The sequence below is a fragment of the Lepus europaeus genome, chromosome 5 (genome assembly GCF_033115175.1).
Source record: "Lepus europaeus isolate LE1 chromosome 5, mLepTim1.pri, whole genome shotgun sequence".
NCBI lineage: Eukaryota > Metazoa > Chordata > Mammalia > Lagomorpha > Leporidae > Lepus > Lepus europaeus.
The window spans coordinates 29,005,013-29,017,532 of NC_084831.1; the positions used below are offsets into that span (position 1 = coordinate 29,005,013).

The 12,520-nt window shown below is 58.7% G+C and overlaps 1 protein-coding gene across 1 annotated transcript in view; it reads right to left on the bottom strand.

Annotated features, from left to right (window-relative positions):
* GRIK3 (glutamate ionotropic receptor kainate type subunit 3) overlaps nt 1-11,182 on the bottom strand; it is a 225,202-nt gene extending 214,020 nt beyond the window's left edge. The window contains exon 1 of the mRNA XM_062193266.1: nt 11,068-11,182. Within this exon, the coding sequence (XP_062049250.1) occupies nt 11,068-11,182 (115 nt within the window). The remainder of the gene's footprint in view (nt 1-11,067) is intronic.
* Between the last annotated feature and the right edge of the window lie 1,338 nt (nt 11,183-12,520).

Here is a 12,520-nt window from a genome sequence, read left to right on the forward strand (position 1 = left end):
GAGGGAAGCAACTGAGGGAGAAGCAAGTATCTCTCATGTCTATCTTCCAAGAAGAAGTGATGGGATAGGCTTAGGTAGTATAAAAAGAGCAAGAATAACTGCCTAGAGATTCAGTGATAGAATCTATTGGGGATAAATGACAGCTCCAAGCTTTAGACCCCAAAGATCAACTGCCAAGGAGAAGATGAGAGAAGTTACAGGTCAGCAGCGATGCTTGTGGCACAGACCCATGATCTCCCGAGACCACCAGCTCAGTACAGATCAATAGAGTGAAGAGGCTGCTACAATGCCGCAATAATCTAGGATTCTATAAGCATACACCAGAGCTGAGGAGGTGATGACGTCGGTTTCCGTGCATAGCAGTATCATGGTCAGTTCAAGACACCATGCTGGGGAAGTCAGCCTCACCGGTATGCAGAATAAATGCCTTTCCATGTCTGCATGGCTGTCGCGCAGAAAGGGGAGCACACCCAAACCACAGCCGAGGGCAGGTGCTCACCACAGTGAGAGTGATGAGGAACGTTTGCTGAGTGCCTACCATGCTGCATTCTAAGCACTTGGTATACACTGCCTCATTTAATCATCAGCAAAAAAAATACCAAGAGACTACCCGCGTTCTCATCATTAGTATTATGACAAATAGCTTGCCCAAGATCACACAGGTGGGAAGTGGCAGAGGCAGCCCTCAAACGCGGGCTGTGAGCCCCGGAACCTGCGTGCTTCCCCACAATACTAGACTGCCAGCTGCTGTTGACGGCTCCCTTTGCGTGAGGCATGTTCATTCGCACAACAATCCCATCGGGTGCAATCTGTCATTCTCTCTATTTCACAGGAGAGGAAACCTAGGCTTAGAGAAATGTTTAGTGACTTACCCAAAGTCACACAGCCAGGAGGCAAGGAATGAGGGTTTAAACTCCGACAGATGGAGTCCAGAACCTACACTCTGAACATCCACACTACATTGCCTTCCAGGAACAGCAGGCAGACACGTTTTAGCTTTTTAGGGGAAACTCTGCAACAAAGATCCGAGTGGATAAAAAACACCTACAACCAAGAGTGGGCAAGGCCTACAAGCAGAGAGCTTCCTGCTACAGCTGCTATGCAAGACAGACTGGCTGTGCTGCTGTCTGGAAGCAGGCACTCCACTGACCACTTCAGTGGTCTCTCAAAGTGTGGTCCCCAGACTAGCAGCATCAGTGCTATCCGGGAACCTGTTAAAAAATGCAAATGCTCTGAGAGAATCTCAATCAGAAGCCCTGAGGATGGAGCCCAGCAATCCTGTGCCAATGAACCCTGCAGGTGATTCTCCTGCATGCTAATGCTTGGGAACCAGAGGCCTAGAATGACCCCAGGGGTTCTTTTTAGCCCAGATTCTGTGATTCTTCACCACAGACAGGAAACGTGATGCCAGGAGCTCTGGGAAGTCCTTGGCTCCCCGCTCCTGCTTTTCCGCCCAATTGGGCAGCTTTTTGGAATAGCGAATCTCAGCTCTGCAAAGCAGATGCAGGAAGGCTTTGCACAAGCCTCCCTAGCTCCCATATTTAAAGAGCTCAGCCCTGCAGTTGTTCTGAGAACTCTATAAACCCCATTCCACCGGCGGCCTGGCTGCATCAGCCCCTTTAACAGCACAAGACTTAATTGTCTCCTATGGATCGGAACCCTCTTCACACACCACAGTCTTCGCTCCTTCTTGCTCCTTTGTACCCTCGGCTGTCCTTAACCACCGTTCAGCAGGGCACCAAAGGATTTGGAGTCGCAGCCTGCCAATCCCTCTGGATCTCACTCCACCTCATTATCTCTGATGTGTACGATCACCATGGGGACTCTCTCCTCCCCAGCTTTTGCCCAAGGCCTCATTAGCCTGTGTCTCCCAAATCTGTCCCCCCAGGGCCCAGCCTCCAGCCACAGGCTGGCTCCAGTCCCCACTGGCCTGCCCAGGAAGCAAGATTCGATGCCTCATCCAATAAGCAAGCGCGGATCAGAAACTACTCAGACCGATGCCTCAAGGGCATCCCCTCACCAGGGCTTCCTCAGCTCTGAACACACACCAAATGCACTTCAATTAAAACCCTGCCAATGCAGGGTAGAACCAGTGCCCCAAGGTTCTGATACGTGATGGTGCAGGGGGATGTCTGGGAGCTGGGACACAGCAGCATCCTAGGAGGGGCACCTGTCTTGTTCCCCAGCATGGTAGGTACTTAGTACAGGCGACTGGACCCACCTATTCCACTGCAGGGGCCATGGGTGTGGCAATGGGCAAATGCCGTGTTCTGAGCTGCAGAGTACCGGGCACCAGGCTTAGCACAAAGCAGAAGGCATGGGAGAAGCAGACAGCTTCCCCGCCCAGTCTGACGGCAGAGACACAGCCTCTACCCTTGGGGAACCCTCCTTTTGCTCCTAACATCTATTAATCATCAGGCACCGTGCAAAGAGCTTTACATACTTTATCCCCTTTAATCCTCACAATAGCCCTGTGAAGACACCACGAGGAAGTTCAACCATATGAAATGTTGGGAGGTCAAAAAAAGCTGATTCAGGGACAGTGTTATGGCACAGCCTGCAATGCCGGCATCCAATATAGGGAACCAGTTCCAGTCTCAGCTGCTCTGTTTCTGATCCAGGCCCCTGCTAAATGTGCCTTGGGGAAAGCAGCAGAGGATGGCTCAAGTGTTCGAGCCTCTGCAGCCATGTGGGAGCCCCAGATGAAGCTCCTGGCTTCTGGTTCCCAGCTCCTGGCTTCAGCCTGGCCCAGCACTAGCTGTTGTGGCCATCTGGAGAGTGGACTAGCTGATGGAAGATCTCCTCTCTCTCTCTCTCTCTCTCTCTCTCTCTCTCTCTCTCTCTCTCTCTCTTTCCCTCTAACTCTGATTTCCAAATAAATAAATAAGAAAGAAAGAAAAGCCAGCTGATTGCACTTCAATCCAACATCAGTATTTCTACTTCTGCTGTGTGGAGACGGAGGCTCAGGCGGGTGACTTGTCCGAGGGCACACAGCCAGCACACGCCAGGCTCGGCTCCGCCGCAGACCCGCCGCATCTCATTCAACCCACCACATACCGCTACCTTTTTCTGCACGTAAACTCAGATATCCAGGGTATGTGAGACACATGTGATGGCAGACATGTGGAAATGTGAAGGAAAAACTTAGTCCAACTCAGGAGTGGGCTTTCAGCCCAACGGTGAACAGGGCCAGCACACACAGGAGTGCCTGCACGTAACACTTGCTTTCAGCTCCGGACTCCAGCTTCCGGGAGCAGCAGGTGATAGGTCAAGCAACTGGGTTCTTGCCACCCACGTGAGAGAGGCATTGAGTTCTTGGCCACTGGGTTGAGTTCCCAGCTCCTGGCTTGGGCCTTACTTAGGTGCCACTGCAGGCATTTGGGGAGTGAACCAGCAGATGGAAGATCTCTGTATCTCTTCCTCTCTCTCTGTAACTCTTCCAAATAAAAAAAAATCTTTAAAAAAGAAATCTTAGAAGTGCATGTTAGAATCAATGGACTGCGCTGCAGTGGTCCTCCAGTCCTGGCAGAGGTAAGTTCTAAGACCCCTCAGTGGATGCCCGAGACTGCCAGGAGTCCTAGGCCCTGCTCAGACACACGCCTCCATGAAAGGGCTTGACTTACCAGCAGGTGCAGTAAGAACTTCACAAGACATCAGTGACAATGTACTCCAGAAACATCAAATGAAAGTGATTTCTCTCCTCTCTCTCCAAATACCTTCTGGCTGAGTACCCATCCTTTTTGTGAGGAAGGGAGAGCATGCAATGCCTGGGTGAAGTTGGGTGTATGAACGGTTACTTGAACACAAGCCCTGTGACACTGTGGCTGTAGATATGGTAACAGAGCCTCTGATGACAAAGCAGACCACTGAGTGACTAACGGGCAGGTAGCAGACACAGCGAGGACACACGGGACAAAGGGAGGATTCGTGTCCCAGGTGGGAGGGAGCAGGATGGTGGGAGATTTCTATTTAAAACTTACAAACTTGGGCCAGCGCTGTAGCGTAGTGGGTAAAGCCACCACCTACAGTGCAGGCATCCCATATGGCGCAGGTTCGAGTCCCAGCTGCTCCACTTCTGATCCCGCTCTCTGCAATAGAAGATGGCCCAAGTGCTTGGGCCCTTCCACCCGTGTGGAAGACCTGGAAGAAGCTCCTGGCACCTGGCTTCGGATCGACACAGCTCTGGCTGTTACGGCCATTTTGGGGACTGAACCAGCAATTGGAAGAATTCTCTCTCTCTCTCTCTGCCTCTGCCTCTCAGTAACTCTGCCATTCAAATAAATAAATGAATCTTTACAAAATAAATAAAACTCTTTATTTCTGCAACTTTTCACTTCACATCATTTTCAGATCTTGATCAGACATGGACACACAAATCCATCAAGACGAAATGTGCAGGTGGGAGGGCTGACTGTATTTGATTCCAAAATTCATTACTACCCCTTGCTAGTAATGCAAGAGATGGCCTTGGATGCCCTTGGGCTGCTCCTTTTCTAATGGGGGAGGCAGGGCTCAGGTGCCTCACAGACACACCCCAAGCCCGACCACAGCCAAAGTCAATACCATTAGCAAACACGGACACTGAGCAGAGAGGAGAAGGAAATGCCAGACTCAGAACAGAGGCAGGTGGCCCTGGGGGTGGCTCACGGTGGTGAGGGGCGGGGGCCCTCTGACGAGGCTGCTATGAAAAGCAAGCCACCAAAGGGAAAGAAAAGCAAAACTCAGAACGACCTGTTGTCCTCAAACCCTGTTCCCTGGATGCCAATCCAGTTTCATCTCTCCAAAGCAGGCTCAATCCGGATTCTGTCCTCAGGGCACAAAGAGAAGCAGAAGGAGACTTTCACTCCCAGAGCAAGGTTGACTCCAGACGCCCGAAGGGGCCCAGACTTAAGGAAGCACTCACTCTCGGGGCCAGTGGTACAAGCGCAGGGTCACCATTTCAAAGCCTCTTAAATCCTGACTCCCTCCCCAGCCTCACCCCAGTCCCACCTCTGTGCTGGCCTCCATTCCTGGAACAAGAACAAACGCTGATCTTTGGAAAGCAATTAAGCTTTTTTGGAAAGACAGCACAACTAGTTTGACCCTATAAGGCAGGCAGGATCATCCCCAGTTTTATAGGTAGGGAAATGGGGGCCCTGGAATATGGCATGACTCCTCTGACCACGGCTGTCCCCCATCTGTCACCAGGTTAGTGACTGCGTAAGGAAACTTCCCCATTTCCAGAACTGCTGGGTCCCTGGAGGCTACCATCCAGGACTCCTCCTGCTCCCTGGGAGAAGAAACACAGTGGAGGGGGATGGGTAGGCTTGGGTTTTCCTGTCCTTTTATGGAGGTGACGTGGGGAAGGGTCAGTTGTCCCCATACCCAACCCACAGCGCCATGGGACAGCAACACATATCCAAGACCCAGCATCAGCAGAGCTCACCCGCTCCTGCTGCCTAAGGCAGGCTCTGTGTAGAAGGAGGGGATGCGTCTCTTGATTAAAAATAAAATGACTATAAAATCTGTGAGCCTGGAAGGGACACTGGAATGAGATGGGACTGGACTGGTAAAGGAAAGGGAGAGGTAAGGGAGGCAAGAAAGAACAGAGAGCTAACTCACCAGCCCCCTTCTCTCGCTAGCTCACTGGTTTCTGAGGTGGAGGGGAGGGCACCAAGACGCAGGGCCCTTGGGTTTCCCCAAGGCTTTGACAACATTTTCGAGGACAGCAAGGCGGCTCCCAGAGATCCCAGAGCCTCCCATGAGTGGACCATACCCCAGGGAGAGATCATCCTTCATTTAGGGATTAGATAAAACCTGGGGCAGAGGCTAAAAGCCAGACCAGAGCAGAGGGTGCTAAGGGTGAGCAGGTGCGGTGGCAGGTGGTGGGGAAAGCCAATCAGATCTCTCCTCTGGGAGAAGCAGATCTGCCCTCTGACTCATTTAGACTGAACACGGATACCGATGGGGCAAAGGCGGCCAGACCCAGCCCAGCCCAGCGAGACAGGCTCAGCTACCAGAACCACAGCAGAAGGAGCACCATGGTCAGCCTCCTTAAAAATGATGGCCTCCCCCTTCCATCTTCAGACTGCACAAGACCTGGGGCCAGACAACCACTGTTCTGACCCTGCCTCCAACACGTACAGACCCGGGGATCTGGGACAAATGACTTCACCAAGCTCAGTTTCCTGTGAAGGCTTGAACAAGATGGCGAGCAAATGCCACAGCGATGTTTACTGAGCACCTACTACTCACTGCGCCGCTAGTCGTGGTTTTAAAAAGGCACTCAGCACAACGCCTGGCGGCTGACGGTCCAATAGCTGGGGGCCTCTGTACTCACGTGGTCGTTTCATGATTTTGATTATGCTGCTAAGCCAGTGGGGCCCCAGGCAGGATGCATGGCAGCCCTCTCTGCACAGGCACACTGCCCTCTGGTGCTGCTGCCGGGGAATCAGCGCCTGGGAGCACAGCCACTCCATCGGCATCGGCTCCGTTTCTGCACCTCCATCCCTCCAAGGCTCCAGCCTCAGCACCACCGGCCTCCCGGACCTGGAGGGATCAGGTGGAGGGGCAGGGGGTGGAGAGGCCAAGCCAGGGTCTGCTGGAGGAGGGTCCTGCCCCACGCCTGCAGCAGCTGACCTTTTCGAGGCCCTGCAGGGCCTGGGGAGCCCTGGGGCTCCTCTGCACTACCCAGCAGAGTAGAAGCCATGGCTCTCTCCGTTCCCTCTGAGGGTCCTAGGCAAGCAGGCAGGGCTGCAGCCTCCGGAGGAGGAAGCTGGGGCAGCTGACTGTGACAGGATGGCGGAGGCTTGTGGAGGAGAAACACAGCCTGGTCTCTAAGCCCAAACAGGTGTCCCCCTGAAAGACCACCCAAGCAGTCCCGAGGGCTGGGGGGGAGGGGAGGGCAGAGACAAGTGGTTGTAAGGCCCAAGAGGGCATCTGTGCCTCCTCCCGGGGAAGGGGCTTTGCCTTCCAGCCTGAGATAGGACTGCCTTGAGAACATCGGGACTCAGGGAGCCCCACAGCCCCTACAAGGGCCCCTCAAACAGCCAAGCCCTCCAGCCTTCCTGGAGGGGTGGGGTGGGGCCAAGAGCCACCCCTCCAAAATACTATCAAAGGGCACAGTGGGTTGGACTAGCAAGGGCAGCCCTGGGCTCAAGGGGCAGGCAGGCGACTTTGGCCAGGGTGGGTGCCTGGCTCAGCCTGCGTGAACCACCTCCACAAACCCCCAGGTTGCACTGACACCTTCGCGCAATGCGAGGCAGGCATCAAGAAGAAATTAAACTCCAGCTGACAAAGGAGGAAAGCCCAGGCTGCCGGGAGCAGCTGGGCTGAGAAGTGGAGGCAGAAATTCCTCCGGTTAATGCTCTCCCGGGCCCCTCGGGCCACTCCCAGGTCTTGTCTGAAGCTATTTACTTCCAGGGGGAAACCCTATTGATCTTCATTCAGCTGCTGTCTGTTCCTACACGGCGGGATCTTTCAGCGCATCACCAGTCACCGAGAAATTTCTCATTGTTTCACACGCAGCGGCTTCCAAACTCGAGACAAATGTTCGGGACCATTTGGGTGAACCCATCAGAAGAGCTGCAGATGAAGCTGGTTTGGGAACTGGGGGGGCGGAGGGAGGGGGCCTCACTCCCCTGGGGGATCCCAGTTCATTCAAGAAGCTCAGGACCTTGCAGTTCAGTTCTGCTTCGTCTGCGGACGCTCAGGGGGCCCAGAGCTGGCCCAAGCTTCCCCACCCACCCCCATACACATGTACACCTGCTTTATAGATCTGCAGTCATTTGGCTTCGAATCTCTCCACTGGCTGGCCGGAGCGCACCAGCAGCCACTCTCGCTCCTCATCGCAGGGAAGTGCTCGCCAGGCTTCCTTGGCTGCTGCCACCCCTGTCTGGTTCCCTTTCCAAATCCCAGGCTGGCCCTTGATCCACCCTGGCCCCAGGCCAAGGCAGGAGAGAAGGGTTAGCCTTGAAACCTACAACGGCTCCAACAGTTCTCGCCAGGCTGCACTACAGGAAACTCTGAAACCACAGACTAGACGAACCATCAAGGCCAGTCGCACGGTTTACAGATAGGGAAACTGAGGCTCTGGGCGGGAGGAAGAGTGTGATCTGGTCTGCAGCCAGAGCGGACACGACAGGCCTCTGTCTCCCAGCCCAGCGCCCCCCTCCTCCACGTCAGCTTCCAGGTCATGGAACCTGGAAATCCAGGCCCCCACAGGAGGTCACTGGAGCCATTGGACTGAGGACCACCTTCCGTGAGCTAAGACCAGGATCCATCCAAACAATAATAACGATGGTAATAATAATAAAATGCAGAACAATATGCCTTGCAAACCTTCAATGAGCAACACTTGATAGTCATACGCAGGATACATCTTCCACATATTCATATAAAATAATCAATGATCATTTTTTTCCCGCAGACTACAATCCAATTACTCTCTCTCCCTCGCTCTCTCTCTCACTCTCCTTTGTTACTTGCAAACCATCCAAGCAATCAATGCCTTGACCTCTCCCTCTGATAGACACAATTACAAAAAGACAGAGCAATGCAATTCATCTATTCAAGACGGATTGTTTGAACACTCTGTCACACCGCTGAGCTATCCATCTCCTTGTCTAAGAGGAAATTTCAGTCCCCAAAAGAGGCACAAAGAGAGGGGGCGGGTACAAGGCTCCCCCAGCCCAGAAGAGCCCCTTGGCACCTGCTGGGAAACCCTCTCTGGACTGGTGTGTGGTGAGGCCTGGCCGCAGCAGCAGGACTCAGCTTCAAGTGCAGCCGGCTCAGGCTCCAGCCTAGGTGACCAGAAGCACCCAGCATACCCTGGAGCCCAATTTCCAGGGCCTAAATTCCCACAGCCCCAGCCAAAGCCCTGAGAGCCCAAGGATGGGAAGGACGGGCAAAGGGAGCTAGCATCAGGCCCAGCCAGGGCAGTGTGTCTGCGTTTTCCACGAGCTTGCCCCCTCCTCTCTCTCTCCCTCTCTCTCTCTGCCATGTCCATTGGCTCCAGCCGGGGTTCGACTAGGGGCCCAGAGGGCCAGAAGCTCAGCTCCCCAGGCGGCCGCAGAGAAGCCCAGAGGCCTCAGCGCTTCCCCTCCACCCCAGTTGGCACGGCTCCGGCAGTCACGTTTGGCATCGGCACAGCACCCCAGTCCATGGGCTGGGACTCAAGTCAGGCAGGGCTCTTGGCTATGAATGGCCTGGGCCGACACGCTAATTCATCCTGGGGCTTAATACCAAGACGATGAGAAGAGGGGCGGGCTCTGCTGCCCTTTAATTGCATTATTACCCGCTGAACCCAGGGAGGGGTGGGCAGTTGGCGGCTCCGCTGTTTCTGGGGGCCTTCGGGAGCCTCCCGGCCACAGGAGGAGGGGGCAGGTAAGGACACCATCCTGCCCCTTTCCAAAAGATCCACCCAGGGCTGCCCTTCCCTGCTCCGGTCTCTCTAGGCCTCAGAGACTTTCACCCCTGAGGCTGGGCTAGGAGCACACCCCTCCCAACCAGCCGGTGGAGGGGCCTGCAAGGAGGACCTGCAATGCGTGGGGCTGGCACACAACACTGTTTGGGTCTCTCCCCTTTTTTCCCCTAAGGACACCTTGCCAGGCAGCTCGCCCCTAAAAAGGGAATAAAGGAAGAGTTCATCGAACTACCGAGGGTCTGCGGCCCTGGAGCAGTGACCAAGCTGGGCACTGCTGGGGCCGGCAAAGGCACACAGAGAAAAGACATTTTCGGGTCGCCGAGAGCAGCCTAGACCACAAAGGGTTAAGTCTGACTGTGAGGGCTGTCCCCAGGCTCCCCTCCCAGGCCTGGAAGTCTGCCTGTCAGGGTCCTGAGCCCTGACCTGACCGAAAGACCTCAGCTCCGCCTGCACCCAGAGGTCAGGGTCAGGATGGCCTGGCTCCTGCGAGGTAGGACAGAGACCCAGAGAGGAGACGACCCCCTCTGGGGTCTCCGACCACCTCCGTGGAAAACGCGGGTCCGGAAGCCAAGCCCGACCCTGCTTCCCTGCACCCACTCGCTTCCCGCCGCCGGCAGCCCGAAGTCCGCACCTGGAGAAAAGCCCGGGAGGAGGAAGGTGGCCCTGGCTCGGCGGAGCTCGGCCCGCCGCCTTGTGCCAGACGCCGGCGGTGGCGCCACGAGAACCCAGGCGGCCCAGGTCTCCGGCCTGGCAGCGGGCGAAGGGCCCACGACAACGGAAGCGACCGGCGGCCTGGGACACGCACGGCCACACGCACCGCCTCGAGCGCTGCCCCCACGATGCCTCGAGCGGCCACAACAAAGTTAAAGCCCCGAGTTAGAGTCTCGGGCGAGGAGAGGAGCGCAGCCCCGCCAGCCGCCGCCAGCCGCCGCCAGCTGCGGAGGGATGTCGGCTAACTTTGCAAACCACCGGACGCGCTCGGCCGCCCTGCCCGGCCGCGCCGCGCCGCCTCCGCCGCTCCCTGCCCCCCACCCCACGCCGGCACGGGCCGGAGAGAGGCCTGAGTCCCGAGGGACAGGCGGCAGCGCCCGGCGGGGCACCGCTCCTGCCCTGCCCTGCCCCCACGCCCCGGGACTGAACGGGGGCCACCGAGGCCGGGGGCGGCTGCCCTCTTCCTGCGAATCCGCACTCTGCGTCCCCGCGGCGGCCGCCGCTCCAGCTGCGCCCGAGGTGGGCGCGGGAGGCCCGCGGGGAACGAGGAAGACACAGCGGAGAAGTTGGCGCCTTCCCCAGGGTTCCAGCTCCGTGGAGATGCCGGCTTCCAGAACTCGGGCTGCGGCCAGATCTGCAGGCAGTCGCGGCGGAACGCGCCCGCCACTCGGCTTGGGACTGGACCCCTCGGCTACACTCTGCCGAGTCTGACCTCCCAGGAGCGCGCCAAGGGCCCCGCGCCCGCAGCGGCCCGGCCGCCTCCTCCCCAACAAGTAAGGCCGGTGACCCCAGCTTTGGAACTTTGTCCTCCCCGGGACCAGCTCCTGGGGGTCAGGCGGCCTCGGCAGCCCGCAGAGAGGCTGAGGAAATCTCTCGGGATCGCGCTGCTAGACCCCCGTTCCCAGCCCCGCCCGGGCGCACTGAGACCACCCCCGGCTCCAGAGAGCCCTTACCGATCCGGATGACGTGGGGCATCCCGCGCGAGTCCGGGATCCAGAAGGCGCACACGAGGAGCCCGGCCCAGTATTCCCAAACCAGACTCCGGAGGCGCCGCCAGGGAGCGGTCATCGTTGGGCGCCGCCGAGCGTGCCCGGGGCGCGGCCGTGGCGGGCTCCCTGGGCGGCAGCTCTAGGCGCGGGCTCGCAGCAGCCCCCGAGGCGCCGCCTGGCCCAGCCGCCGGGCTCCCGAGCGCCGCTGCGAGTGGGGGGCGCCCCGCGGCGCCGCGCACATCTTACTGGGGGGCCGCCCCGCCGGCGCCCGCCCCGCCCGGCTGCCGCCCACGGGCCGCCCGCGAGCGAGGCTCCTGGGCTCCGCCCGGACTCTGCTCGGACTCGGCTCCGGCTCGCGTCGGCTCGGCTCCCGCGCGGGCTCCCACCTGCCCCGGCTGCCGGGCGCTGGCGGGCGGGCTGCACGCGTCTCCGGCCGCTCCTCCTCCAGCCGCCGCCGATGCTATCGCCCGGGCTCGCACAAAGCCCCGGAGTGGAGTTGCACGCGCGCACACACACTCCCTCCCAGCCCCCTCCCCCCGCGCCCTGCTCCCGCCTCCCGCGCCGCCCGCCGCCCGCGCTCCCTCCGCGCACACACACTTCGCACTCACACTCGCCCAGGCGCACACTCGCGCGCTCACACCTGCGCAGGGGGCAGGGAAGGGGGCCCTGGACCCGGGCGCAGGGGACCGCCAGAGGATCGGCACTCGCGCTGGCTTCCCAGACGTCCCCATCCGCCCTTGCCGCCCCCAGCCCCTTCAACTGCGAGGGCACGGAGCCCGGCAGGCAGGCACGGAGCGAGAGCGCTGGCACCGCGAGCGGGGAGACGGCAGCGGCCCAGCGGCCCGACCAGCTGGAGGAGACGCGCCCGCGGGCGGCAGCGAAACCGAAGCCCGCCGTCTGCAGCGCCTCGCCTTCCAGCTCCCACGCGGCCGGCGCTGGCGGGACGGCGGCGGCCGGAGACTGACCAGGGAGCCGGCTTCCCTCCCCAACCCCACCCCTCGTGGAAGCAGAGTTGGGGCTGGGAGACCGAATTCAAAGAGAAGTGTCCACGCGCCGCGCGAGGGCTGCTGCGGGAGCTGGTAGGGGTGGCAGAGCCCAGGCCAGACCCGGTGCGGTGGGAGTCAGGGCTTGCGCGCACGCAGCTGCGGGGGAGGCCGCTCAGTCGGTGCCTTCGGAGAGGGGCAAGAGCGCTGGCTCCCCGCTTCTCTCGGCGCGGCCGCGGCCCCCTCCCCCGCTCCTCCCGAGACATCCTAAAGAGAAACGGCCGTTTTCCGTGGCGTGGGGCAGGGCCCACGGGGGCACTAGCAGAAGGGGTTAAAAAGAGACGCTGTTTATTAGCAATAATAAATTTTTTTCAAGTGGCGCTGGGTGTCGAGGGAAGCGCAGGGCTGTGGAGCGAGGCGGGAGCAGGAGCCGC